At 41.8% G+C, this 26841-nt stretch overlaps 3 protein-coding genes across 6 annotated transcripts in view; 2 read left to right on the top strand and 1 right to left on the bottom strand.

The window, feature by feature from the left end:
- The window catches only part of LOC134866336 (unconventional myosin-VIIa-like), a 28595-nt gene extending 26971 nt beyond the window's left edge, over positions 1 to 1624 (top strand). The window contains exons 48-50 of the mRNA XM_063886447.1: positions 69 to 152; positions 821 to 940; positions 1063 to 1624. Of these exons, the coding sequence (XP_063742517.1) occupies positions 69 to 152; positions 821 to 940; positions 1063 to 1155 (297 nt within the window). The 3' untranslated portion in view covers positions 1156 to 1624. The remainder of the gene's footprint in view (positions 1 to 68; positions 153 to 820; positions 941 to 1062) is intronic.
- A 2083-nt stretch (positions 1625 to 3707) lies between these two features.
- On the top strand, positions 3708 to 18242 carry tlk1b (tousled-like kinase 1b). 4 transcript variants are annotated; one of them, XM_063885462.1, is made up of 22 exons: positions 3709 to 4232; positions 6340 to 6461; positions 7652 to 7720; positions 7892 to 7930; positions 8055 to 8130; positions 8211 to 8254; positions 8644 to 8733; positions 8835 to 8912; positions 8991 to 9083; positions 9211 to 9321; positions 10566 to 10702; positions 10866 to 11057; positions 11257 to 11323; positions 11447 to 11544; positions 12432 to 12513; positions 12772 to 12863; positions 12983 to 13072; positions 14136 to 14305; positions 15419 to 15554; positions 15758 to 15869; positions 15990 to 16097; positions 16282 to 18242. In XM_063885462.1, exons 1-22 carry the CDS (start codon positions 4106 to 4108, stop codon positions 16429 to 16431), a joined length of 2283 nt encoding a protein of 760 aa, XP_063741532.1. In that variant the 5' UTR covers positions 3709 to 4105; the 3' UTR covers positions 16432 to 18242. The 4 variants fall into 4 exon arrangements, with proteins under 4 accessions (XP_063741534.1, XP_063741532.1, XP_063741536.1 ...); XM_063885463.1 differs by having other exon boundaries at positions 3710 to 4232; positions 8650 to 8733; XM_063885464.1 differs by lacking the exon at positions 7892 to 7930 and having other exon boundaries at positions 3708 to 4232.
- Positions 18243 to 18606: 364 nt separating this feature from the next.
- LOC134865763 (Golgi reassembly-stacking protein 2-like) lies at positions 18607 to 25645 on the bottom strand. The gene is made up of 10 exons (XM_063885467.1): positions 25481 to 25645; positions 24618 to 24698; positions 24307 to 24510; positions 23625 to 23711; positions 23384 to 23514; positions 21757 to 21889; positions 21000 to 21123; positions 20770 to 20895; positions 20226 to 20345; positions 18607 to 19870 (listed from the first exon to the last, which is right to left on the bottom strand). Exons 1-10 carry the CDS (start codon positions 25541 to 25543, stop codon positions 19620 to 19622), a joined length of 1320 nt encoding a protein of 439 aa, XP_063741537.1. The 5' UTR covers positions 25544 to 25645; the 3' UTR covers positions 18607 to 19619.
- Between the last annotated feature and the right edge of the window lie 1196 nt (positions 25646 to 26841).

Here is a 26841-nt window from a genome sequence, read left to right as displayed (position 1 = left end):
ATGTAGTCAGCCGTCAGCAAATTGTGGAAAACAGTTTTGACACATTATGATTTCCTTTGACTTTGCAGCAAACATGTGAATCCAGCTACCCAAATATACTTTTGATCGCCATCAGCAAGCTTGGTATCAGCTTAATAGACCCAAAATCAAAGGTAAGCCTAATGAAGCTTATATGTTTTTCCCTATTAGTATCAGTATATTTTCAGTTCTTTTCATGTTTTATTCCACTGCTATTTTTTATGGGAGTTTATAATATTTCTGGCTAACTTGTTGGTCTTTCTGGGTAACAAACGTGATGTAGAAGAAGTACCAACATCTTTTTCTTAAGTACAACTAATAATACCACAGTGTGGAATTACTTTAATACAAGTAAGTCTGGCATTTAAAATACTATTTACAAAGTACAAAAGTACTTAGCATCAAAACATCCTCAAAGTACCAACAATAGAAGTTCTTAGTGGCCATTTTTGGAATAATATATATTGTATCACTGGATGAATGATCCGGTAATGGGAAACAATTTCAATTTTGCAAATTGTAAGGCTGGAGATATCTTTAATTACTATTTATACTCCCAGGTATCTCAATAAATAAATAATAGCATGTCATAATTCATTAGTTAAAAGAAATATGAACCTGCAAAGTAACTAAAATGGTCAATAAAATGTAAAAAGGGTCGCCGGAAAGATCTGTGGTTAGAGCTCATGCAAATAAAGGCAGTTGTGATCAATATTTTGAGGTGAAGTAGCATCAAATGAGTACTTGTAACTGTACTCTCCACCACTGCAAACTATAACATGTTAATGTCTATCATCTACAGGATGTGCTGGTCATGCATCCATTCAGCCGCATCAAAGAGTACCAAAGCGAGGGGAACTACTTCGAGATGACAATCGGTACCCTTGTGAGGGGCATTGTCTTCGTCTGTGAAACCGCACAGGTGAGCAACTGCCTTTCTAATTTCCTTTTACAATGTCCATATACGCCAGTTACACCATTATTATATAAATCATTGGGAGAAATGATTTTTAAATCAAAGTTTTCTGACCTTTTTGTTTTTAGGCCAACACGATGGAGGACCTTCTCAGATCGTACGTCACCATGTATGAGAGACAGAGGACAGCCTTACGACCCAAAAACAACATGTTCTCTTGAGGGCAAAAGAAAAGCCTCATGTGCATTCTTGATCAATACAATTACATTGCTGCATTTCTGTACTTGAAATGGTAGATTTCACCCAAACACAGATTGCCTCTTTCAATTAAGGAGATAGTGATATTTAAATGTAAGTCATTTAGTCTTTTTTGTCTTGTCTGTCAAGTGACTACAACCAGAAATAGGGTTTATGTTAATTTACTGCTATTGACTTGTGATGCCTACATTTAGTCATTTATCCTAAATCATTGCACAGTGATTTATCAATAACGTTTGCAGTTACAGAGAAGCAAACACTTTTTCCTCCTATTCCAGTTTGCCAGAAGATTAAGCCCTTGTTTTGCCATAATTTGATATTTAATGGTACTGAATTACCTCTGATTTCACTAATACTGGTTTTTAATAAAGTTTCATCACTCTCATGGTAATTTTTGCATGGCATAAGAAAATAAATATACAAAAAATACAATTATTCTTGACGTGCCTAATCCAATAGTGCCATTTCCTTATGGCTATGTGAATAACTCATAATAAGTACTTTATACTCAACTGAAGCTATTTTAGCAATTAAGGTAAATTATGTTATTCTTATGGGATTTCATGGTAACTCAGTGTTTAGCATGTTCCCGGTCCACCTTTTTCTTACATATTCATGCAGGTTTCCTCTATTCAGTTTTCTACCACCCCAAAAGTCATGCATATCAGCATTCAGAATATAAGACTCAGTAGTGTGTTGAGTAGCCACACATTTCAGGATGGATTGGCTTGAGAAGAAGTCATTATTCAAATTTAAAGTAAAGCAGAAAAATACATTTGAACAAAATAGACGCGTTGGCCTAACATTTTTTTTTACGTTTGCACATTATGCTTTTTGGGGTTTTCCTTTTCTTGTAGTGTGTAATAGAGCTTTTTTGTGCATGTAAATAGTCTGCAAAGGCTTAAAGTCCCAAAGTTCCCTCCAGAGGGAGTTTCTATCCCACACACTCCCTTCCCTGTCTGAAATGCCTCTTTGTCTGCTTCCGTAACATAGTGACATCATTTAATAACACTCGCTCTTCCATTGGCTAGCACATTGTGCGTGATAGGCTAAATTTCAACAAAAATCATTGTTTTATTTTTGTATTTAGTTTATGAAGTGGGCTGCTAAATAAGACTGAATGCCTATTGTCACAAAAAGCTGTTTTGTAAATGAAAAACTCTTTATTGACCTCTTCACTTTGTTTTTTTGAACTGTTATTATTATTTAGCATTATTGTAAGAAATCTGTCTCATACAAAATCTGTAAACAGTTTCCAAAATGACAACAATCCCAGTTTTCCATTAGAAATTTGATGCTCTTGGAATCTCCCCACTACTTCCCGACACTGTTTTCCTCAACACAACTCCAATTGCATACCTTAAATGACCTCACAAGCTGTATGTGTTTTTGTGTGTGTACAAGTAGTAGTGTAATATAGTAGACTGCTTATACAACCCTCCTCATTGCCTGTCAAGACTATTGCTCTGTTACCATGGAAACCATGTGACCAAAAAAAATCAGGTTACCATGGGCAGGTGCATAAGGTGCAGTATTATGGTTTGTGCCTCAGACTATATCCTGATGAAATCGGACTGCAACTGGAGCAGAAGTTTGACATACGCAAAAACCCTTGAAAGTGTACTTACTTTATTTTTAAATACTCCACATGAACCCAGGAAATTTACTTTGAATTAACTTTTCAGTTAGAGGTTAAACATTGTTTTCTGTATCAGGAAAGACTTGCATTAGCTGACTTGCACTGGGAGTTAGTTATTTTATTTTCATGCAAAAGGGAGTTTGGAGAAAAAGATAAGGCAAAGATTGTCAAACGCTTAAGAGTATGTGTGTTTGTGTTTTGTGCATGCTACCCTAGAAGAGGGCATTTTGATGCACTGCACCAAATTTGGAACAAAAAACCTTATAGCCCAGACCACATCACTATATCCTCCCACCTGAACCCCCCCCCCCCCAACTTGTAATTCAACACTGAAATACAGAGCATATCAACACCAGCCCTACGTATACATCTCTTTAATCATACACACACCTAAATATATATATATATATATATATATATATATATATATATATATATATATACTTACTATATATATATATATATCAATATATATATTGATATATATATTGATTTATATATATATTGATATATATATTGATATATATATTTACACAAAACACAAATATAGATATACATACAATATATTGCCTATAATGTGTACGTGCAGAAAAGTCTATATGTATAGCTAAAGCCTGCTATATATGTATTATATGCATACATATAAAATATACAATATGTATGCATATAATATGTATATATTATAACCTATATTGTGTGTGTGTGTGTGTGTGTGTGTGTGTGTGTGTGTGTGTGCGCGCGCGTGTGTGCGCGCGCGCGCATGTCTTCCTATTTTGTGTCGTTCTCCTCAAGCAGACAAAAACTTTCGGCCATTTTTTTCGGGGTGTTTGTTGTTTTCTCCCAAACACCAGACTGTTCTCAGGTCGACGCTGAGAGCAGCATACCAGTCACCCTATGGCCAGTATGCAGGAGGGTGAAATGATCCCAGATCAGTGTCTGTTCCGGTGTCATGCCATCCCCCCATCGCGGTACTAGGTGCGCACCAGCCTCGCGATAGCCTCGCCTACTAGAATCAAAGCTCCGCTCGCGAACTGGATGCTGACAGGCGCGCGGTGCGGTCATCATGCAAAGGTTACACTGGATCCGTTTCAGCGAGTCTCTAAAGAAGCCGCTTCTCCGCAGCACAATGCGAGGCGTGTAGCAACACAAACACGCTCGGACTCACGTTTACTGGCCTGTTTTGGCCACAGCAGGTGTCTAACGATGGACGCAAGTTTGGGATTTCCGCAAACGGCAGTGTGTACGCTGGATCCTCTCGGCGGTAAAGTGGCTTCATGAGTGTCCAAAGTAACAGTGGAAGTGGTGGTGGAAGTTTGGAGGCGACGCCATCTTGGTCGCAGCTCTCCTCGTCCCCAACGATTTCTCAACAACATATAACGGCGACGGCAAAGAGCAAAGAAGGTATATTAGCTCGCCAAGTGCACGTCTGACTCGTATTCTCCTTAAAGTGTTTGCTTTGTGGGAGAAGTGGAGTGTTTTGACCGCGTTGAGCTAACGTTTGTTGAAGTAAAAATGGATGTCAAGTTCACTGATACCGTGAATGGGAAGCCAAACGTCAGCTGTCAGTTCAGTTGATGGCCAGTTTAAGTAGCAGCAAGCTATCATGTTTGCACAAAGGAAGTGCTAGCTTGTTTGTTTTGTCAGCTTAAATGATTTCTTGTTTCTCGTAGCTGTTGAGGCGATCACAGTGTTGTTGTGATAGTTTGTAACATTCGCCCCCTATCAATAGCATCTAGTTGATATTAAACAACATAGCTGTGCATGCATCCATTAATGCATTAAAATGCATGCTCCTGCTGCTGCTGTAAACTTGAGCACAGGCCCTGCATTTCAGCTTTTCAGCTAGTTTGGCTGCGTCGGTTTCCCTCATTGTTTACGACATGTTCCTGAGACTTTATTTGATCGATACTGCTGAGTTGCTGGATGTGATGTGACAACACAGTGAGCACGAGTGGCAGAAATAAGTTATAACCTTACAGCTAAGTATTTTAGTTACAGTATGCTTTTGAAAACGACAACGATAGTGTGTAAGATCTGCTGTATAATTACTTTGCTATTATTACTGTGGTGGTTATCTTTTTATGATTATTTCCAACCAGGGACATATTACTAAAGATATACAATAATGTTGTTGTATGAAGCTCCTGGCTCTTTAGAACAATTAAGCTTAATCACTCCTCCCTGTCCTTAGATAACCTCACTCAGGCCTTGTTGTGTGGGCTCTCTCATTGACTTGTTCAGGGGTTTCATAATATCCATTATGCCTTTTAGGGCTTGCCCCTCCGCGAGAAGCTATGTGAAGATGACAGCCAGGAAATGTCCAATAAGGAAACAAACACTTGCAGCCGTATTCAGCAGGGAGCAGAGGGCCTGTGTGTGTCTCTCCCTGGAAACCAGCTGTCAAAGAACAAGGCCTAGTTGCAGGGTGCATATACTGTACCTTTTAGCACTCATTGTATCCTGACACTGGTTTAGATTTACAGCGGTGAGGTCTACCACTAAAATATCTGGCTATGTAATGATGAAATGTAAGTGTAAAGCTAGATAAAAGTCGGTTGGCTCTTGTCCTGTATCAACAGCGTAAGGAACATTGATGCACACGTCTATTAGGGTTTTCAAAATATAAATATTTGCAATTATTTTGACTGAACTTGCATTGCTATGTCATTCACCACATTACAGGATTTTTCACATCAACATTGAAAAATATATGAAAATGATCATTTTAGGACACGTCTAAGATGAACTCTACCAAACAAAGATGTTCTATTAAGCCAGTACATCTCTGAATAAGCACAATATCAATTTCAGAATGATATTTTAACATATATTTAGCATACATTTTGTGCTTCCTGCGATTTGAACACTGCCATAGTCCATATTGCCAGTAACGTGTAGCATTTGGATTAGCCGCATAAAGCCCAGATATACATTGCCCGTGCAGCTCGGAAAACGATGTGAATTCTGAAAAAGAAATCCCAGTTTTCCTTATCTCATCTGCTCTATCTGCAGGGCTTATGAGGTTTTAGGATCTCTAAATATCACAGACTAGTTTAGCACAGTGCAATGAGGCCATTGTGACGGTCGAATATAATACAGGGGCTGGTTGAAGGTTTTTGTGCTGACAAACTAATAGCATCGCTCTGCCTGGCTTCGACTTTCCACTCTCCTCACTTCCCAGTGGTAGAATGACCTTCCCCGCTTAAGTTAGAACTGCACTGTCACTCATCCGCAGTATCTTCCACCCTAGCATGAACCTTTTACCTCTACTGCCAAGTTGATTAAATCCATATTCCTATTTTTATCCTCTAATCACTCTCGATTTTTCTCTAATCCTCCCCCAAATACCGTCCTCTGTTCCTATTCTTTGTGCCCATTTTAATGCATGTCTTATAACAGAAAAATGTATCAATTACTCCCATTCGTTGTGCTTCTTCTGGTCTTGCCACCGCTGTTTGTGTGTGCTGACAGTAATATGACCTCACTCTGTTGATTCCCTTACGTCAAGCCCCAATGGAGGAGCTGCACAGCCTGGACCCCAGGAGACAGGAGCTGCTGGAGGCCCGGTTCACAGGAGCCGTCAGTGGCAACACCGGAGGCAGCACCGGGAGCACCAGCGGGGGTGCTAAGGTAACCACTGAAACACTAAAGCCTTAGGGTCTGTGTCCACATAGGGCCGCTTTTTTTGCCAGAAAGTTGCCACCAAGGAGCTGGGGAGAGTCTCCTCCTGGTGTTTCCTCAATACAACGCTCCAAGTGCTTTTGTTGTTGTTGCTACGACAATGATACTTTGACAAGGTATCATGGCTGTTGTTTAACAGACTAGCATCGCCCCTTGGAATTTATTATCAGTTTGTGCTGCCATATCTTTGTTTGACATATTTTTTAACCGTTTCTACCAACTGAAAGATGCTTGCTCTAAATCTGAGGAGAATAATCTGGTATAAAAAGGTACAACACTCAACATCCATTGTTAGCGCGTCCGATCCACTTCAAGGAATTAGCTTTCCGGTCTTGTTAGGATAATTTTCCTTCTGAAAGTCACGTTAAAAAACAAGCTTCTCCCATTTCTACAGATACGTCACCAGCATTTTTTTGAAAAAGGTGATACATTTTCAACTAACAGCGCCTGGTGTCGGCACAAAAACAGCCAGAAAAAGACGCTGTGGGGCAGCCCTTATTTTCTGCAGGGCAGCTGCATGCGCTCTCTCCTCTTTAGAATCAATTGAAAAAGGACACTGGCTCTCAGAAAAAGGTGCTTTGAGGGTTTCCTTTAAGATGCACCACACAGAAACCCAGTTAGCTGCGCTGCTAAAAAGCCTCACAGGCTAAAGTTTATTTTGTGCATTCCTGTTTCCTCTCTGATAAAGGCCTAAGGAAACACCTTTGTTTTTGCCACATTTTTAGCTCACATGAGTACTCTATGATTTATCTGCATTGTTTGAATGCTTGCTACAAAGAAGGCATACAGTCTTCAGGCTTGTCTTCAGTGAATAACTCCACCATGACAGTCAGAAATACTGCCTTTGCTACAGGGACTTTTTAAAGTCAGGAAATAAACCAAGGTTTCCATGGTGGAAAATCAGGTACAAGATCCCTTTTTTAAAATAATGTCTAGGTATGAACATGAGTTGGAAGTAAACCAAGAGACACACCTCATAACAGACGATCTGGATTCCTATCATACGTGTCAGAGAAGAGGCTAGGCCTCTTGCTTTGTTTCGCTTTGTTGACATTACATCACATTGCAGGAATAACACCCCTAGACTATTTTCAAGCTGAAAGTGATCGCTTATTTGTTTGAATTGTCACTCTGTGCAGGGCCTGGCCAACGAATCCTCTAACCACAGCTACGGCAGCCTGGGCTCGTCCAGTGACAAGGAGTCAGAGGTAAAACACACACACAGCCATTTTTTGCACGGATGTTTGTTTAGACAGCAAAAGAAATATAAATGAAACAGATGCTAATAATGAAGCTAGACACAATCCTACATAATCCTCTGCCCACTCTTTTGTTTCTCTCTCCCACTACCTCCACCTCTCCTTCTCTGCTCTTCCTAGAGTTCTGATTTGAAAAGAGGGAGCTCCCCTGCCTACTCAGTATGTACTCTTTCTTCCTACTCCGCTTCTTCTTGCTGAACACCGCCACCTCGAAATCCAGCTCTGTTAGGTAAAACTCGAGAGATTTATGCCTTCTCCTCTCTCATTTCGTATCGATTCACAGACCCCGGAGAAGAAGCTCTCGGAATCGTCCAGAGGGAGGAAAAGGAAAGCGGACACCTTTTCAGAGAGTAGTCAAGGTATGAGTGAAACTTGGAAATGGGTATAATGTAGGCCTTACTGATGAATGCATTAAATGTTTCTGTTCATTTGATTCCAGGGAAGACGTCCACACGGGGGCCCAAGATCAGCGACTACTTTGATGTGAGTATTAAAAAAACTCCTGTTGTTCCCCCGCCAAAGTGTTTTTCTGTTAGCTTTTCTGTTTATGTGTTTGTTTTTCTGACCTTTTGGGCAAGTTAACCGTGAAAATACTACTCATTTAATATTAATTAAAGACTGTTGCTTAGGCCAAGGAAGAACCCATTCAATTTCTGAGAGGATCCAAAACAAAGAGTGAACAGTTATTAACATGCTGTTTAACATGACCATCCCATGAGCACTTGAATGCAGCATTTGCCTTGGTGGAGGTCTGCGTATGTTGAACGGGAGGAGACAAAGTGGTGGACAATGCCTGAAGGTCTCGTGAGGCGAACTCAAACTCATCCATTTTTTAAAGCAGATTTCTAAGTTTGCTCCTTTTCTTTGCAAAGTTTCAGGGTGGAAATGGTTCCAGTCCTGTCAGAGGCCTCCCATCAGTCCGCCGCTCTCCACAGAACTCGCACTCTGCCCCGGGCTCAATTGTGAGTACTTCACAAGCAGTAGAACGCCTGAAAACAAGGATTACATTCAGTCATTTGGACAGGAGGTGGTAGATTCAGTCTCTGTGTCTCTTTGTCTCTAGGTCCGGCAGAATAGCTCTTCTCCTACAAGTCTGTGTTTTGGGGAGCAGAATAAAGCTTCCTCCACCAAGAGTGTCCAGGTAATACAACGCATATGTGAAACAATCGCCTGGTTTTAGATTTCTTACCACACCTTTGACTAACTCTTTGTGTTATAGACAGATTTAACGGGCCTGAAGCTCGCCGCTCTGGAGAGCAACAAGAGTCTGGACCTGGAGAAAAAAGAGGGGCGGATAGATGACCTGCTCAGGGTGAGTTCAGCCTCCATAAACTGAGTGTTTACTGTCTGCTGTACAGAAGCTTACAGGAGGTTTGTATTATGTTTTTATTAACCACACAATAAAAGTTAATGCAGTCCTCGTTGGCCTCCCTCAACAGGCGAACTGTGACCTGCGGAGACAGATAGACGAACAGCAGAAACTCCTGGAGAAATACAAGGAGAGGCTCAACAAGTGCATCACCATGAGCAAGAAACTGCTCATAGAGAAGGTACTGGTCTCTGCATGCATCACTACAGAGTTGATAAAAGAAAAATGGCTGATATTTATATGTTTTTGATCCTTTGTGGGCAGAAAGAGTCCATCATATAAAAGCCTAAAGGGGCTGTGCACATGGCGCGTTTAAGGCTACCTCATTTCCATTATTTTCAGTGCAGAAAAGCACACTCAAATGCCCAGAGTTGAAAGTAGATCCACTTTTGTAGCTCAGCAGCGTGCAGCACTTGTCATGTGACAAGGAACTACCAATTACAGCCGAGGGATAACTTGACTTCCGTAAATACCCGAATACGGCAAATATAGAAGTATTTAGTTTTAGAGGCAGTCTATTCATTACCCTGACTTTAAACATCTGCTCATTTTTTCACCCAAATTCCTTTTAAGAGCACTGCTGCTAAAATTTCACACGACCGAGTACGCGTGCCTTACACACACACACACACACACACACACACACACAAATATTGACATACAGCTCTGGAAAAAGTTAAGAGACCGCTTCAGCATTATCAGTTTCTCTTGTTTTATTATTTATAGAAATCTCTTGAGTTAAATGATTTTTTTTTGTTATTGTATTCTATAAACTACTGACAATGTTTCTCTGTGTTGGAATTCAACAGACACTGCAATGGCTGCCACACATGTAGAGATAAAGATTTAAGAAACATTTGGAGTACATTTTTTCCGGAGCTGTAGGTAGAAGTGTAGCAAAGCAGAGAGAAACACTGCTGTCCCAAGGACAATATTTTAATACACGTGAAGAAGTTCAGAAGGTTTCGATAGCTAGTTTCGGTTGCTTTGTAACGTAAACACAACTTACCTTAGTAACATCGGCACCAGAGTTGGTTCCGAACATCCATCTGATGTGCCTTGTGTTTTTGATGCAGTTAAAAACACTGCATGTGCGCCCCCTGAGCGACACTCACACACACAATGTTTGGGAAGATTTACAGTGTGTTGGCAAGAACATTTCTACATATGCAACAGAAATTAAGCAACAGCTTTTCTGAGAACAATATTCTTTGGTCTAACTCCTGAGGGGGAGATCCTGTCTGCGGGTTGGTCTTGAACCTCCCCCTCTTTCCCTCAGGGATCCATCATTCTGGGCTGGATTGTATAGAGCTGCGCAGTGTTGCCGTGGGATTTGATATCCAAACAAATCTGGGTGGAGAGGGGTTCTGGGTGAGGGATTGTCACATTGACTCGGCCTAATGTTTTCCCTGTTCCTGTGATCAGAGCACCCAGGAGAAGCAGTCGTGTCGCGAGAAGAGCATGCAGGACCGTCTCCGTCTCGGCCACTTCACCACCGTCAGACACGGAGCGTCCTACACGGAGCAGTGGACGGACGGATACGCATTCCAGAACCTGATCAAGTGAGAAATGGCAAACGCATGCATAGATTTTCATCCAATTACATGACATTCTTTTGCATTGAAGCGTCAGAAGTACTGTGATTCTTTTTTTTGTGCAAGGTTTATTTTCTGCTACATGTCCCAATTGAGCCGCTCCCTGCTCCTCCCTGTCCTCTCTGCACAGGCAACAGGAGGGCATCAACCAGCAGCGGGAGGACATCGAGCGACAGAGGAAGCTGCTGGCCAAGAGGAAGCCTCCAAACCCCGCCTCTCCCTCGCTCTCCGTGGCCTCCACCTCTGAACCCAAGCAGCGCAAAACTAAGGTGGTCAACGGCAACGACTCGGACCCCTTCCTCAAGCCCTCCTTGCCCCAGCTGTGAGTACACTGACAGCCACTTCCTGTAAGATGTTGGATGTTGGACTCAGAGGCTTTCTTTAGACGCACTTCTTCACAGTTGCTCTTCGATGAAGGCTTTAAAATGATTCCAATAGGATTTGTAGTTGAATAATCAAAATAAATCTCAGTCTCCTACTTTCCAATTCTGAGATTTTTACTTGTCCTTTGTTTTTGTCAGGCTGACCCTCGCTGAGTACCATGAGCAGGAAGAGATCTTCAAACTTCGCCTTGGACATCTAAAGAAGGTCAAAAATAACATTCAATTGATTATAAACACATTTTTATCTAGTGGTAATTGCTAAAATATAAAAACAAAATCCAAGATGCAAATCCAGTCAGCTAGTCTCATGCAGCGTGTGTTTGCACAGGAGGAAGCTGAGATCCAGGCGGAGCTGGAGCGGTTGGAGCGGGTGAGGAACCTCCACATCAGAGAGCTGAAGAGGATAAACAACGAGGACAGCTCAGCGTAAGTCCGCTCTACACACGGCACCGCAACATGATGAGCAGCCCAACGGTTAAGACCGGGACTAAGATTGAGCTTAATAATGTAAAACAGCCATTCAGTTCTGACTTTCAAGACCAAACAGGCACGTTAATAACCACGTGTTTGATAGTTGCATACGGTACAATAAGTGTGGCATGAACCCAGAATTAGCAGTCTCAAAGTCAATGCTTTTTTTAAAATGCTTTTTATTTATTATACTTATTATATTATTTATGTTTTATTCTACGATCTCAATATTAGTGCAGTATTATTATTACTATAATTATTTTCATTATCATTTATCCATATCTTCTTCTTTTTTAAGTCAATTATAAAGCAGCTTCTAGGTGAAGCCATTTTTGGTTAGTTTGAGTAGTTTGCTAATGAAATATTTGTGAATTGTTGATGGCCGTCAACACTTGAGTTTGGTTTAGATGAGTAACACGAGATATTTCCCTTGAGAGATTCAGTTTTACTACATTAAATACATCAGTTAATATCCAACACGTGAATGTCCAAATGTAAATGTTCTTTGTGTCTTAGAAATGTTGTTGCTAAAATAAGACTGAACCACCCAGATCTTTGGCCGCCTTTAGCTTCGTGGTGGGTTTATCGAAATCTTGTGACAGTGATGTCGTTTCTTTCAATTGACTTTTGGCATTATTAATGCTTAAAATAAACAGTACGGAGGTGTTAATATGTGGACATTATCCTGCTGCACATCATAAACGTGCCACAGATCATTTTCAAATGAAATTGAAAAATGCGATTTGCTTTTGATGAGGGAACGATTGCGCTGCTTCCAGCTCAGGCTTCAAAATGATGTCATCACTGCACCACTCTGTTGTTGAATGTTGAACCTCCCACAGGTTCAAAGACCATCCCACCCTGAACGAGAGGTACCTGCTGCTGCATTTGCTGGGCAGGGGCGGCTTCAGTGAAGTCTACAAGGTAGTGTGTGCGTGTGTGCGTGTGCGTGTGTGTGTGTGTGTGTGTGTGTGTGTGTGTGTGTGTGTGTGTGTGTGTGTGTGTGTGTGTGTGTGTGTGTGTGTGTGTGTGTGTGTGTGTGTGTGTGTGTGTGTGTGTGTGTGTGTGTGTGTGTGTGTGTGTGTGTGTGTGTGTGGACATGTTTTATTTCCTACTCTTTCTCTCTGTAAAGTTTGTTGAAAGTGAAATGTGTGTGTGTGTATGTTTCCTTGTCCCACACAGGCATTTGACCTGTTTGAGCAGCGCTACGCAGCTGTTAAAATCCACCAGCTAAACAAGAACTGGAGGGAGGAGAAGAAGGAGAACTACCACAAGTAGGTCTCTCTCACACACACACACAAACACAGCTTACGATACACACAGACAACATGTCTGTCTCTCTCTCTCTCTCCAGCATCTCACCACACTGCGTTTACATTCATTTCCTTCCCAGGCACGCATGCAGGGAGTACCGGATACACAAGCAGCTGGACCATCCCAGAATAGTCAAACTATACGACTATTTCTCCCTGGATACTGACACGTGAGTCACCTCTGACCTCTGCCTGCTGGGGGACACTTCCTGATGTTGCTTATGGCGCAACACAGGGTTAAAAAACCGAGACTTTTAAAGGATAGTTTGGATGTTTTGGAGAGGGGTTGTGTGAGGGACTTCTCCACGGTCAGCTACATCAGAAGGCAGCGTGGATGCAAAGCAATGGACTTTTTGGGGATGTAGCAGCAGCAAAATATATTCAAGCTACCTGAAATATGGTTTAAATATATTTTTGGGCGGTTTTCCTTTACTTCGGGCAGCCCTTTTTTCTACTCTCTCACCAAAGCCTTCAGACTCTTGTGACCAAACAGTAGTTGGACTTTGCAGAACATGCGAGTTGCTCGACTCCCTCAGCCTCAATTGGTCAGTCGGTTATTGTGTGACTTTGGTCCAGGTTCACCAAAGAAACAAACTAAGAGATAGAAGAAGCCGTTGACTGGTGATTTCTGCATGGTTAAATGCTGTTTTTTGTCCGGTGGCATCACATTCAAATGACTTTATTTTCCTTGAGGACTTTGTTTAGTGAGGTAGATAAATAAGACCGCTTTAGAGAGCACTGATAGATGACAGTCGCTCATCGAAAGGGGCTTTCTGACGTCAAGACGAAGCAGCTAAATAGTCGAAATGCAACGTACACTTAAACTACTTCATCAACATGCCCGGACAACGCAAAGGTTTAATTGAAACCGAAGCGCGTGATCTTTACTCGTCTGCACACTGAAAGAGTTAAAGCATACCATGTGTGTGTCCAGAAAAGCAAAGAAACCCTGGCTCTGTTGAGTACAAAGGTTCAGCTCATATTATACCAAAGCGTTAGACGCTCATATTCACAGCCTTAACTTAAGAGAGGCTCCTTCAGTAGCAGAAAGTCCTCTCTCTGACCTCTGACCTCTGTGTGGAGGAGGGGGGAAGTGACAGCCCTCAGTGTTCCCAGCTCTTCAAAGCAACTGGTTAGGTAGAAATCCAGCCTCTTGAGGACCGGTTTATATCATTTTTTGCTAATGCTGCTGATCCTCTCCTCTGCGTGTGACCGTGTGCGTCCCCCCCACAGGTTCTGTACAGTTCTGGAGTTCTGTGAAGGCAACGACCTGGACTTCTACCTGAAGCAAAACAAGCTGATGTCGGAGAAGGAGGCCCGCTCCATCGTCATGCAGATTGTGAGCGCCCTGCGCTACCTCAACGAAATCAAACCCCCCATCATCCATTACGACCTCAAACCGGGTGAGTCCCAGGTCCAATCAATAATGAGAGTCATTAAGGGGCTAACTCAGAACTGTTCTGTCAGGGTGTAGTATGTCATCAAAGTTGGAGCAAAGTAAGCTATAATAAGGTTATAAAGAAACACTCGGTATAGTGACAAAAACATGTATGATGAAACAAAAAGGATTTAAAGATCATTCTAATGTTTTTCAAAGAAGTTAGAATTTCATTTCATTATTATATTTTCCCTGAAATGTTTGGCATATTGCGTCATACCAGGTCGCCTTATTGTGACGGAATACTATACTACTGCTGCTTTTTGTGATCTTTCTTAAAAAATATAGAAAAATATATATTATAGCAGGGTTTTGTAGGAAAATACAGTATGATGGCGCTGATCTTATATAAGATATAGCAATTCTCACGAGAACATGACGCCTGTATACAAGATGGCGCCGCGGACGTTAACAACAACCCAGCGTCAGAGCTGTGTCTGCCGTCTGCCGGTCTATTTGACACGATTTTCCTATTTATGGAGATATTATACCGTTATTAAATATTAAATATTATTTTCTGGCATCACTTGACATCGCTAGTATTTTACACGTGCAATCTGCATTTTGGTATGAGGACGCACGTCCCCCTTTACCCAGTTTGGACAAAACCCTGATAAGAGTAATTAAATGGGGTCAACAGTTTGGAGAGCATCAAAGTTTTAGCAAAGTAAGCCATACAAAAGGTCATAAAGAAACTCACAGTATAGTGTGACAATAAAAAGGGATTCAGTCATTGAGGATCGTAATGTTTACCAAAAAAGTTAACAATTTGAAAAGTATCATTTAAAGTTTGTATTATGTTTACTGTTCTTTTGTAAAATGTTTGACATACTATATTATGTCTTTGTATTTTTTGTAAAAGATATATTATAGTGAGTAAAGAATGTTGTATATAATATATTTATATTATATTAATGATATAGAAGGCAAGTTTTTACACAGCCTCTGTGAAACCTACGAGTTGTTACTTTAAAAAGAGTTGTAACAGTTATTCACCTCGCCTTAAACTGCCCCCCGACCCCTCTGTGCTTCAGTGCAGTCCTTGTCTGAGTCTGTGAGTGTCTCTGTCCCTGTGCAGGTAACATCTTGTTGGTGGACGGCACTGCGTGTGGAGAAATCAAAATCACAGACTTCGGCCTGTCCAAGATCATGGACGACGACAACTATGGCGTGGACGGGATGGACCTCACATCACAGGGAGCAGGCACCTACTGGTAATCACACACACCAATACCCCACACACATGCACACACAGACAGACAGACACACACACGCACAGACTGTAGCATGTGTGTTACCATACTTGTGATACATTACTATTGAAATAGTCACAGTATCATTTCCTGGTTGAGCTCTCTGTTACAGTGTGTGTATGTGTGCGTGCGTGCGTGCGTGTGTGTGTGTGTGTGTTTTTCAGGTATCTTCCTCCAGAGTGTTTTGTGGTGGGGAAGGAGCCCCCTAAAATCTCCAACAAGGTGGACGTCTGGTCTGTGGGAGTGATCTTCTTCCAGTGCCTCTACGGACGCAAGGTACCACACTAGCTGCTGCACTGTGGAGAAGTGTAGCGAGATCAGGTCCACTCTCCCAGGCGGCGCTTTAAATGTTATTTTTGGTACTGGTGCTGATTTGTCCTTGTTTTGTTTCCGCAGCCGTTTGGTCACAACCAGTCGCAGCAGGACATCCTCCAGGAAAACACCATCCTCAAAGCCACTGAGGTCCAGTTCCCCGCTAAACCCCAGGCTACCACAGAGGCCAAGGTAACACACACATGGACAATGTCTTTAAAAAAGCCATTAAATATTACTAAAACATATATTTTAGATATATTTTATGTATGTAAGCATAACTGAGCTAATACTGGTTAGTTGCAATAATTTGCAGCTATAACATCCCGATTATGAAGAGTGTAAACACATACACACTGATGATTGTCCCCTGCAGGCGTTTATCCGCCGCTGCCTGGCTTACCGCAAGGAGGACCGCTTCGACGTTCACCAGCTGTGCTCGGACTCCTACCTCCTCCCGCACATGAGACGCTCGAACTCCTCCGGCTCCCTGCAGCCCTCCGCCTCATCCCTCGCCACCTACTGACTGTCACATGACTGACAATCAAAGGGCAGGAATCTATCCGAGGATCTTTTCTGGGTTGGTTTACCTGAGCCGTTTCCAAATGGACGAATGAATAAGCAACAACAGAAATGGAAAAGAGTAAGAGGGAAGGATGCTCCTTTTTGCATATGTCCTTGAACTCAACTGCGTCAGGTAAGAAGAGGGGCTCAGCTTTGTTTATGGACTTTAATAAAGAACCCCGTAAGAGACATTTCACAACCTATAGGAGCTCATTGATGGCCTTTCCATGCCGCTGTTCCAGATGTTCTCTCGTCGCTGATTGGACGCTGGCTTTGAGCAGCGGGTAGCAGAAGAAAGGGCTGAAGAGGTGCGCAGTTCCATCAAAGACAAGCTGAAATAAACATTGCAATCCATTTTTCAAGGCACAAAATGACTCTTACACGTCATTGAGTTCTACCCTTGTAGTCCCTCTGCACTTGAAAGTGATGTTACCTTGATGGGACTTTAAAAAAAAAAGAGAGAAAAGTTCCAGATAAAATTTCTGGTGTTTATTTGCACTTCCGATTCAGATCACGGTGATCTGGTGTCCCACGTTTAGTATGAAGTACTTCAGCGTGGGCTCCATCAGTTCTTCTTTTTTTTTGTCACGAAGCAATTCAGATCTACCGCCACGTTTACAGGAAGTGGATCTGAGCATCTGTCTTAATCCATTTTTGTTGTTCAGATAAGATGTTTTGAAACAGCTGACCCAAGGGGCTGGATCAGCTGTTCCTGCTGAGCACTCGGTGACACTTAGTGTGCATTTCATGTGCTGGAGACATTACTCATTAGCAAATACATAAAACTGAGGCTTCTCCGTTGCTCCCCTGTGTCTCACTGCGCTCCGTTTATTTGTGTTCCTTTCCCCTGAAAGCTGTTCTCAGTTTGCTGCTATTAATGTTGCTTTTTTTTAGTTATGAAATGTGCATATGTGCATACTTGAACTGAACACTCTGCAGACACCCTGCTGTGCTATTTGGTGAGGGGGGGGGGGTACAACACATTATACTGCTACCAACATGTCCACATTTGTCAAGTCCCAGTATGCAGCGTTGTTTACTCGGAATCAAGAGCATATATCCAAATGTTGTCGTCCTGTAAATAAAACACTTACCTGTTTGTGTTGTGACATCATAAAACCCCTTTGAAATTATAGGCAACCTGCCTTAAAGCGGGCCTGTGGTAAGAATCTGATGCAGGGACGCAGGTTCAAATCTGACCTGTGGACACTGTTTACCCCCTTTGAAATATACCTTTTATAAATAAGTCTTAACTGGCCCAAATATAATCTTTAAAAACGATAAAAGACAAGTTGCAAGTCTTAATTGATTGATTTTTCTTTGTAAATTGTTAGATTAACAAAGAAGCCAAAGAGAGATGTTCTTTTAGTCGCATGACAGGCAAATGAAAGTACAGGAAGTACTTGCTCAGCTTGCTGCTCACAAATAGAAACAGTGAAGAAGGGCAGAATTCTGAATTAATATCAGAACTCAACAAAAATGTTGCCACATTTGGCCCTCATCCTCCTCTGTAAAAACGGGTTAAGTGTCGAGTTTTATAAATTGTAATTATATCCACTTCCTCTCCCCTACTGTCTTAATTTGTACCCTTTTTTGTTTACTAAACAGTAAAAATGGGGGCCGGCATTAAACCAAATGATTGACATTCATATGGAGATTAATGGCAGCGCTGGGTAAGCAGACCTTTGTGTGCTATGTGTGAGATTGGGTGGGGGGGGGACAACGCTAGGCCATGTCATTCATATGCAATAAAGATTGCCTTACAAGTCTTAATTCCTGCCGTGTGACCGTATTTACTGCTGAGGGTTTTGCAACTTCACTAGAGATGTGTCCTCTGAGACGGAGCACTGGGAGGTACATGAGACGCATTGTAAATTCTTCATACAGATTCCCTGGTTGTTTGTCACTATATTTGAAGGCATTTCGAAGGTGGATTAAATACTTTAAAACAAAAAAAATCATGATGAATTATATTGTATTTGCACAAAGATGCTATTTAAACTGATGCGATTTTAATTGCTGGTGTTTTAATCTCAATATTCAATTATTACGACATGTTTTTGGTGTCAATTTGTGTAAGGTGGCTGAGAGTGTGTGAGAAGCAACAAACCAACTAAAGACACAAGGAAGCATCAAGTAAAATGAATTTGGCTTTATTGCTCGCACTGTACAGTGTGGATGTTTTCAGTAAGTGCTGGAACAGGGATACCTTGTGGTTGTACTGCATCACTGCGACTGCCTACCCATTCACTTCGGCCATGCCAGGAGGAGACGTACTGCAAAATAAACACCTCACCCATGTTCCACCCTCCCTCCGTACAAATCACCCAACAAACACACAAATAATGCAGCATCCTTTATAAGTGTACACATCTGTCTCCCCACCTCTAGCACGGCCTCCAAGCTGTTACCTCCCGGTGTGGTCAAAACAGAAACTATAGAGTTCTGGATATACATACAAAAAGGGACAGACTAATCATTTCAGAACACAAGGTGGTGCAAAATAATGCAGATTCATTCATTGGGTGGAGACAGATCAGCAATTTCAACAGAAATGTATACATGTCAATCAAATCTTTCTATTGTTCAGGGGTCCTAGAACTAATAAAAGGTTACAAGTCAGGGCTGGATGATGAGACCGGAAAATGTATATTAATTGTTTACCTGTTTTAATACAGCAGTGCGTTATTTCTCCGGTAGACCCACATTTGTCCAGTTTGAAAGGTTAATTTATAAGGGATTAATGATGTAGATAGTAATACAGTAAATGTATCGTCCAGCCCCATTAACATACACTGTTTATATATAAAAAACAAGAGTGAAACAGAGAGGCTTGCCATATCCGAAAAGGGGGAAGTCCTTGTTGTATGTGTTAAGCAAACTGCAGAGTCCTCATCATGCGGCACGTGGACAAGCTCCGTGACGATTTGCTCATAAAGACATGTGGGTCCACAGCCGTCCTCCATTCTTCATTCCAATCATCCTTCATTGCTTCCTCACCCATACCCGGAGGGTGCCGACCTGTGTGTATCCCTCTTGGCCAAATAAATAGAAAAATACAGAGAAAGACAGACGGAGGGGGGAGGAAGAGAGAGAAACCGGGTGTGTGTGTTTTGGTTTGCTGGCAAGCGGGATTTTTGCTTCCCCAGGTTATGAGGTTAGCGTTGTTTCCGTCGGAGGCGGTGATTCCGTGGTGTTCGTGGAGGCTGATTCCGTGGGGACTGCAGGGTCGGCGGCCGGCTCGGCCGTGACTGTGACGGAGGCTGTGGAATGGGGGGGCAGGAGGGGGAGCACCGCCTGGGGCAGGAGAGGAGGGAGTGTGGAGGGCAGCATGGTGGGGAGAGGGGGTAAGGGGGCCAGGCCGGGGAGGTTGAAGGGAGGGAGCGAGGCCAGAGAGGGGACTGATGGAGAAAGAGGAGAAAACCAGAGAGACGGTGAGTGAGTCTCCTTGGTCGATTTTATATTTGAAATGTACATTTTTCTCCCAGATATTTTTGGACAAACTATACCATGACCTTTTTCTAAGTTATTTTTCTGTAATCTTTAACCCCGAGCACTCAAACCTGACCCTTTCTTTATAGCACTGTCATCACAAAATGATCTAAAGCCAATTTTAAATGATACTATTCCACAAAACATTTGCAGGTGCCAAATAATACTGTCATTTTCAACTTTCAAAAACAAATAACCAGTGAAAATCTTTTGGACAATGAATGATTTCTTTTGTTCTGTGTCGGTTAGCTGTGCTGTATTTACCTGTAGATCCTACTGGCGGTAAGGTGCCCGCTAGTGTCATGGCACTGAGGTCTGGCAGCGTCAGGTTGAGGTTGGGCAAGTGGGGGAGCGGAGGTAAGCCAGCCGGGAGGGACATCAGACCTAAACAAACAAACACACACACACACACACACACACACAATGCCATTATCCATTCATTCTTTTTACACCACAGTTGGTCGACTCTAATATGTAATGAAGTCACTACAGAAAAGAAAAAAGGGTGGTGGGAATTCCAACAGCTCATGGCACCTAAATCAATAACGACAATCCAAACAGAAATATTGTGGCCTGACAGGAGCTCCAACAAAGGCTATGTTTACACAGTTGAAGCTGTTTGAATGTTACACACACACACACACACACACACACACACACACACACCCAGATGGCTAATAGCTGCAGTTTTGACTCAGTGTTGCTTAAGTTGAGGCAGACATCTCTCTCATCTTCTGGAAGGGTAAGCACACACTCCTGGCTGACTCAGCAGAGTGATGACGTGTGTCTGCAGTGGGAAATCACCCACCTGGTAGCGTGGTGGCGGGGTTGAAGCCGGTGACGGGGTTGAAGCCAGTGGCGGCGGGATTCAGTGGAGGGAGTGGGCTGAGGGCGGGGCTGGTGGAGGTGGGGAGCAGAGGCACTGTAGGCAAACCTGAGAGGGAGGGATGGGGGGTGACAAATAACACATTAGATTTCAATATGCGGAGTCTATCCCCCGTCATGTTAGCAATTTCTTGAGTGAAAAAAGAGGAATACCTGTCTGCAGCTCTCGGGGCATGGTGGGCGGGGCTGTGCTGATTGACAGGCCAGACAGTGAATCTCCAAGGCCTGTGGGGGCAGAAGGGGCTGCAGGAGGGGGGCTGACTGCTGAGAGCTGCACCTGAAGGAGTTAAAGAGAGAACACGGGAGGTTGTGGAGGGAAAAAAAGATGCTGTCAGACAGAAAAGGTCACACTCATCTCAAAGCACAGCCTGCTCTGTCCTCCTGCTGGCACTGCAGCATACAGACTAGGGAAGAGTGTGAGCGGACTCTAAAAAACACACATCTTCACACCTAGTTATATATATATTAGAAATGTTGATGGGAAAACAAAACCACCTAATTAAAAAAATAAATATGAAATGATTTCCAAAAACAGATCATTCTTTTTAAATTACTTAATTAAAAAAAATGTTTATGTCACTTAAATCTCCAAAAGTTACTATTATTTTAAAAAGGGCTTCAATTATTATTATTATTTTAAATGACTAGATGAGATGAATACCTTAAACAATGCGATACTGCAATCTGCCTTTGGGTTATCCTTACGTAAAGTGAGTGACGTACGTAAATTAAAATGGTGAATAAATTAGTCAAGACATTAATACTCAAGATAACTGCTTTAAGCACGTTTCCTATCTAAAGTGAGGGCTTGAGTTGTATTATAAAGTTTAACCCTGATTATGTATCGCGTGTGTGCGCCCATGTGTGTGTGTGTTATTGTGTGTTATTGTATGTTATTGTGTGCTCTGACCTCAGTAAATCCGTCCTTCAGTGGACTGAGGGGCTCACTGGGAGAGTTTCCAGGGAAGCTGATCTTCTTCCCCTCTTCAAAAGGCCGTGTTGGAATCCTGTGCAGGTATCCATAGCCGATCCCACATCCAAGGCTGGAAAAGGGAGGAAAAAAAGTGAAGGAGTTTATCTCACAAACCTAAAAGATTTTGTTAAACACTTTAGATAAGCCTGGATCCAGACCCCTGAATGCCTGCCTATATTTCTGAATAGTTCAGAGATTCAAAAAAGCCTGCTCTGTCTTCTTGTATCCAGCCAGTCAGTATCCTGACCAATCAGCGCCTTTAGAGTAGCTACCTGCACCTATTGGTAGGGGGTTAAGGTGTGTGAAGGGACGCAGAGAGGCGACGGTTGGTTCAAACCATCATAGCGAGGCTGGCATATATGTTGTACTAACATTATTAATCACAACTATAGAGTTTTTATAATTGAAAGACGAGCAGAGAAAAGTGTTCACTCTTCGGCTGCCTTCTGTAAGGGTTTGATTGACAGGTGGTTCAGCCAATCAGCAGCCTTGTATTTTTTGGTGGTTTCACTTTCGCATGACAGCTTCTCAGATGGATTTGTGTAAACAAACTGTCAGGTTACAATTCCCCTGGGTGTGTTGGGAAATCAGAACTATGTGGGTGGGTTTCAAATGGGGCACCATATTCCTGTGCCAAACCATAGAATGACTCAAAAAATAATTCCATCCAGAGAATTGGCCAAATAAACAGACATAGCTGTTCAGATGGAGCTAACAGATATACTGACTCCTCAACCTGCAATAATATTCTTTATGACCACTTGGGGGCAGCATAAACAATACTCCCATATCACCTTTCAACAAATATTGAGTATAATAAACAAATTCAATACTGTGTTACTCCAACAAATGTGTTGTGTATATCCTTGAGCTCCATCAATGTGTTGAGATGCATTTACTTCCTAACAGAAGTTGTTCTATGTACTTTAAATCCATCACATTGTCAACATCAAGGTTTACTAGCAGTCTTCTTCTTCTGAAGCTCAGCATGTTACTGCTGAATTTAATAGTGCAGTAATAAACAATTGGCAGACGCATGATAAACAACTTCATAAAAAACAGTTCCATAGCGCTCCTAGGGTTCAAAACAATCCAAGGAATCATTAAGTTGATGTGGGTAGATCATAGAGCAACATTATAATTAACTTTGAGCAACATTTGTGTCCACCAGACACATTTACATTCAACATTAACTCTAATTGTTGGTCTCTACCGACTGCTGGAGGGAAGTATCTGTCTCTTAAGCTGCTAAATGCTACACTATGTTCCCCAGCTAGTCCGTTCTTATATCTATCTACTGTTCGATACTGAGCAGGAGGTTTAATTTGTAGTATCTACACATAATTCAATGACAATAAAGTTAAATAAAATGTAATTGTTTTAGAGCTTTCTCATTGAAAACCAGCCTCGACCAAAAAAACAACAAGTAAAAGTTGAAAACCAGTGGAAGTGGAAGTGAAGTTGCGAACCAGATGAATAAACAATGAACTTTTAAAAGCCTATAACTTCATTTTAAACCTGTAGGTCTAACAATGATTGGTACCAGTGTGTATAAGTCTGTTACCTGCCCTCTCCTCCCCAGGCACTATTAGGTGTGATGATCACTTCTCTGCAGTTGTCGGTGTCCGTGTTGTACACGTAGAGCTTCAGGCCTTTTCCCTCGTGGCTTTCTATCAGCGAGAACAAGTCCTCTGACTGCAGATAAAGTCACAGAGGGGCGGAGAAGGTGGATAACGTTAGACACACAATCACTACCATTATCAGGTGGAGAATGTGCGGTAGTGACATGAGTGCTGATAAACTACCTCGTTCATAACAGTGTCAGCTCCAATGATGTAGTCGGTGTGTGGCCGCAAGCCGGCGAGGGCAGCCGGGGAGTTAGGCTCGACATCCTGTTAGAGAGGTGGAGAAGAAGTAAACAAACCAGCATTCTACCAAAAAACTATAATAATAGAGTGGTGCAGGAATGAGTCTTAAACCTGGTAGTGAGTTAGCATTTTTGCGCTTTAGGGTTTGCTTGTCTCAAAGTCAATGTTTTTTGACCGAGGTCTGTGGTAAACACAAGCTTAAGAGATGTTTCCTGTCCATGACATTAAATATTTAGACAGATATTACACTCATAATATAACAGAAAGGTCTGAAGTTTATTACATGATAAAAAAATGGCGGTTGCTAACAAGTCACTACATAAGACTACACGTTATCACGTCAGACATTAGCTACCTTTAGCTTAGCTGTGTTTCTTGCATTATGTTAGTTATACACGTCTGTCGATTGCAATTATACTTTAATAAAAGTGGTGTAGAGATTATCCTGCTGAAGAAAAAGTCTAAGTATCATACATTTTATTTTTCGCAATATTCCAAAAAAACGATTGAAAGAAAGCCTGTAGCTCTGGTTGAAGTAGCTCTTGGGATGCTAATTCCCAGGTTATCCTAAGAAAAATACCTTATTATGACATCATTCTTTGACTTTGAGGTAACTTACCAGCACATGCCAAACATTTTCATTAGCTCCCTCAAAGCTGCAGAAACGAATGGAGACACCAAGCAAGCCCTGCCCCCCCCACAGGTTGCTGGGGGTGACAGTGGACTCCCGCAGCTCCAGGGTCTTGGACGAGTAAACCAGCATCTTAACTGGTTTCTCCACACTGGCTTTCAGCAGGTCTTTCAAGGTATCATTGTCCTTGTTCTGTAGACAAAGGGGTGAAGAGGAGCACAGGGGCATGACACTTGCAGTTCCTTATCATAAGACTTGTATTCAATATAGTTAAGATACAGTTTGCAGGCTTTCCCTACCAGTCTGGTGTCGTTGATGGAGACAATGAAGTCAAAGAAAGGCTCCAGTCCGGCACGGTGTCCAGGCGAGTTCTCTTGAACCTGAATAAAGCGAAAATGAGCTGTTGCTTTACAATCACTTTCTGCATTTAACTGCTTGAACATGAAGAGTATTCAATAACTCTGTACAGCATAAACATGTCAAACTGGTAGAGCTAGAAAACAAACATGTCTGGCTTTAGTTTGATTTGAATAAGGATTCATGAGTATCATTGCCTTAATGTCCATTAAAGTATATACCAGCTAAACCAGTTTATTTGATCCAGGCCCGTGCAGGATAGGACCAAAGCCCCTATGACTATTGTGCATCTTGCTACTAATGTTATCGCTCAAATAAGCTGATTGTTATTGGAGTAAGACGACTAACATTACCTGTCCATTGTTAGCTAGCTACTAGATTCTTCGTAGTTAACATTTCACTAAACAAGGGAGAACAGTAAGATAGGTGCATGTCCGATATTGGATGCACCAACAAACCAGCTTGGCAGCTGTCATTCAGTGCGGATACGTAGCTTTGGCTAGCCCCCTCCTTCAGTAATCGTTAGCTTCTGGTAAGCATATTTTACTAGCTAACAAGCAGCTTATCATACAAACACAACTATAAAAAATATAAGACTCTTGACACAACTCAAACGAAGAGTGTATTGTTTCTGACACTGTGTTTGTGTTTCACGACGGAGGGCCCTGCAGTCATCCCCGGCCTCTGGTCAACACACAGACCAGGGAGTCATCCGCCTCTGAGCCAAGGCTAGGCTAAGCTAACACCAACAGCTAACTGCTAACAGCCAACAGCTAACAGCAGGGTGTAGAAGCTACAAACTCACCCTGAGGACGTGGTATCCCTCCGAGCCTCCTCCCGGTATCTCCACACTCTGCGCACCTCCCATGTTATGCTCTTTTAAGGCTTTTTAGGTTTAAATGGCTGCTTGTAACCCAGCAGAGGTGAGATGCCTGAATACTTGTACACACCGGGTACACGTCGTCAAATGGTTAGCTGAGCGATGCGCATGCGCCGTTACGTGGCAGGAAATAACGCCTTTTCGGCATTTGTAATTCGATTCAATTCCACTTGAATTCAAATTTGAAATCAATACGGTACAAACACATAGAAACGTATCAAGTTGTTTTATAGAATATTTTGTGCATGTACTTTATTTTTCACGTTGAAATCGTTCTCTTAAATCTCTTGGTTTACTTTTCATACTCAAATCAACATGTATCATTTATTCTCACTGAAACTGTGTCGAAATTAAACTGCTGAATGTCTGTTTGTCTACACTGTTTATAAGAAGACATTTTTAAGTAACATTCTTATATTTTTACAAAGATTTTACAAAGATTTATTTTTATTGAGTGTTGAGTTGAGAAAAACTACTTACGAAATACAGGTGTTGTAAATGTACTATTTATCTCAGGCAGGTGTAAATATTTTAATAATATATAGTTATGATCTTGGCATATTTTTGGGACCACCATTAACCACTTAAACCATTATAATTTATAATGTACTTTACAATTGAAATTATAAACTAATATTATGCCACATGAAAAAAAAAAAGACAAAGCTGCAAACTCACTTATTTTATTTAGAAACAGTCTCTAACTTTATTATTCAACACAAAGCTTTGTGAAAGTTTGCCTATTCTTTTAAGATATCGGCCCTCATTTACCATTAACTAGTCTAAATTAAATCTTATACAAACAACCTCATGAAGTGCATTGTATCAATTGTCGTGCTCTGTTGCCTCGGTAGCACTAATGTCTCTACGAAAGCTTAATTAAACTGTTAATACACTTGAAACATTTTGGGCATTTAACAAAGTGGCAGAATCAAATGTTTTAATGCCAACCATAAACCTTGTGCACTTTCTTTTATTTTTAAACTCCTTCAGTTCCAGATGAAAAGGACAAGGACTCCATTTACAGGTTCATGTTTCTACATGCCTCATCATTTGCTTTCATTTCAGATGATTTTACTTCTGCACACGCCTGCGTACCTTCATACAAATAACTCCTGCAGCTACTTTTTCTTGGTCTAAAATGTTGGCTGGTCTGTATGGATCCGAGATTTAAGTTTTTGAAAATTCCAGCTGAACTTTGCCAGAAAGCTTCTTTCTCCCCATTTCAACATATACTGTTATCATGTTGCCTTACGGCAGCAGTGTGCCTACAATCACGTATTTGA

The sequence above is a fragment of the Eleginops maclovinus genome, chromosome 6 (genome assembly GCF_036324505.1).
Source record: "Eleginops maclovinus isolate JMC-PN-2008 ecotype Puerto Natales chromosome 6, JC_Emac_rtc_rv5, whole genome shotgun sequence".
NCBI classification, from domain to species: domain Eukaryota; kingdom Metazoa; phylum Chordata; class Actinopteri; order Perciformes; family Eleginopidae; genus Eleginops; species Eleginops maclovinus.
Note: the sequence above shows the minus strand (reverse complement) of the source record. Positions and strands in the feature narration are given on the sequence as shown.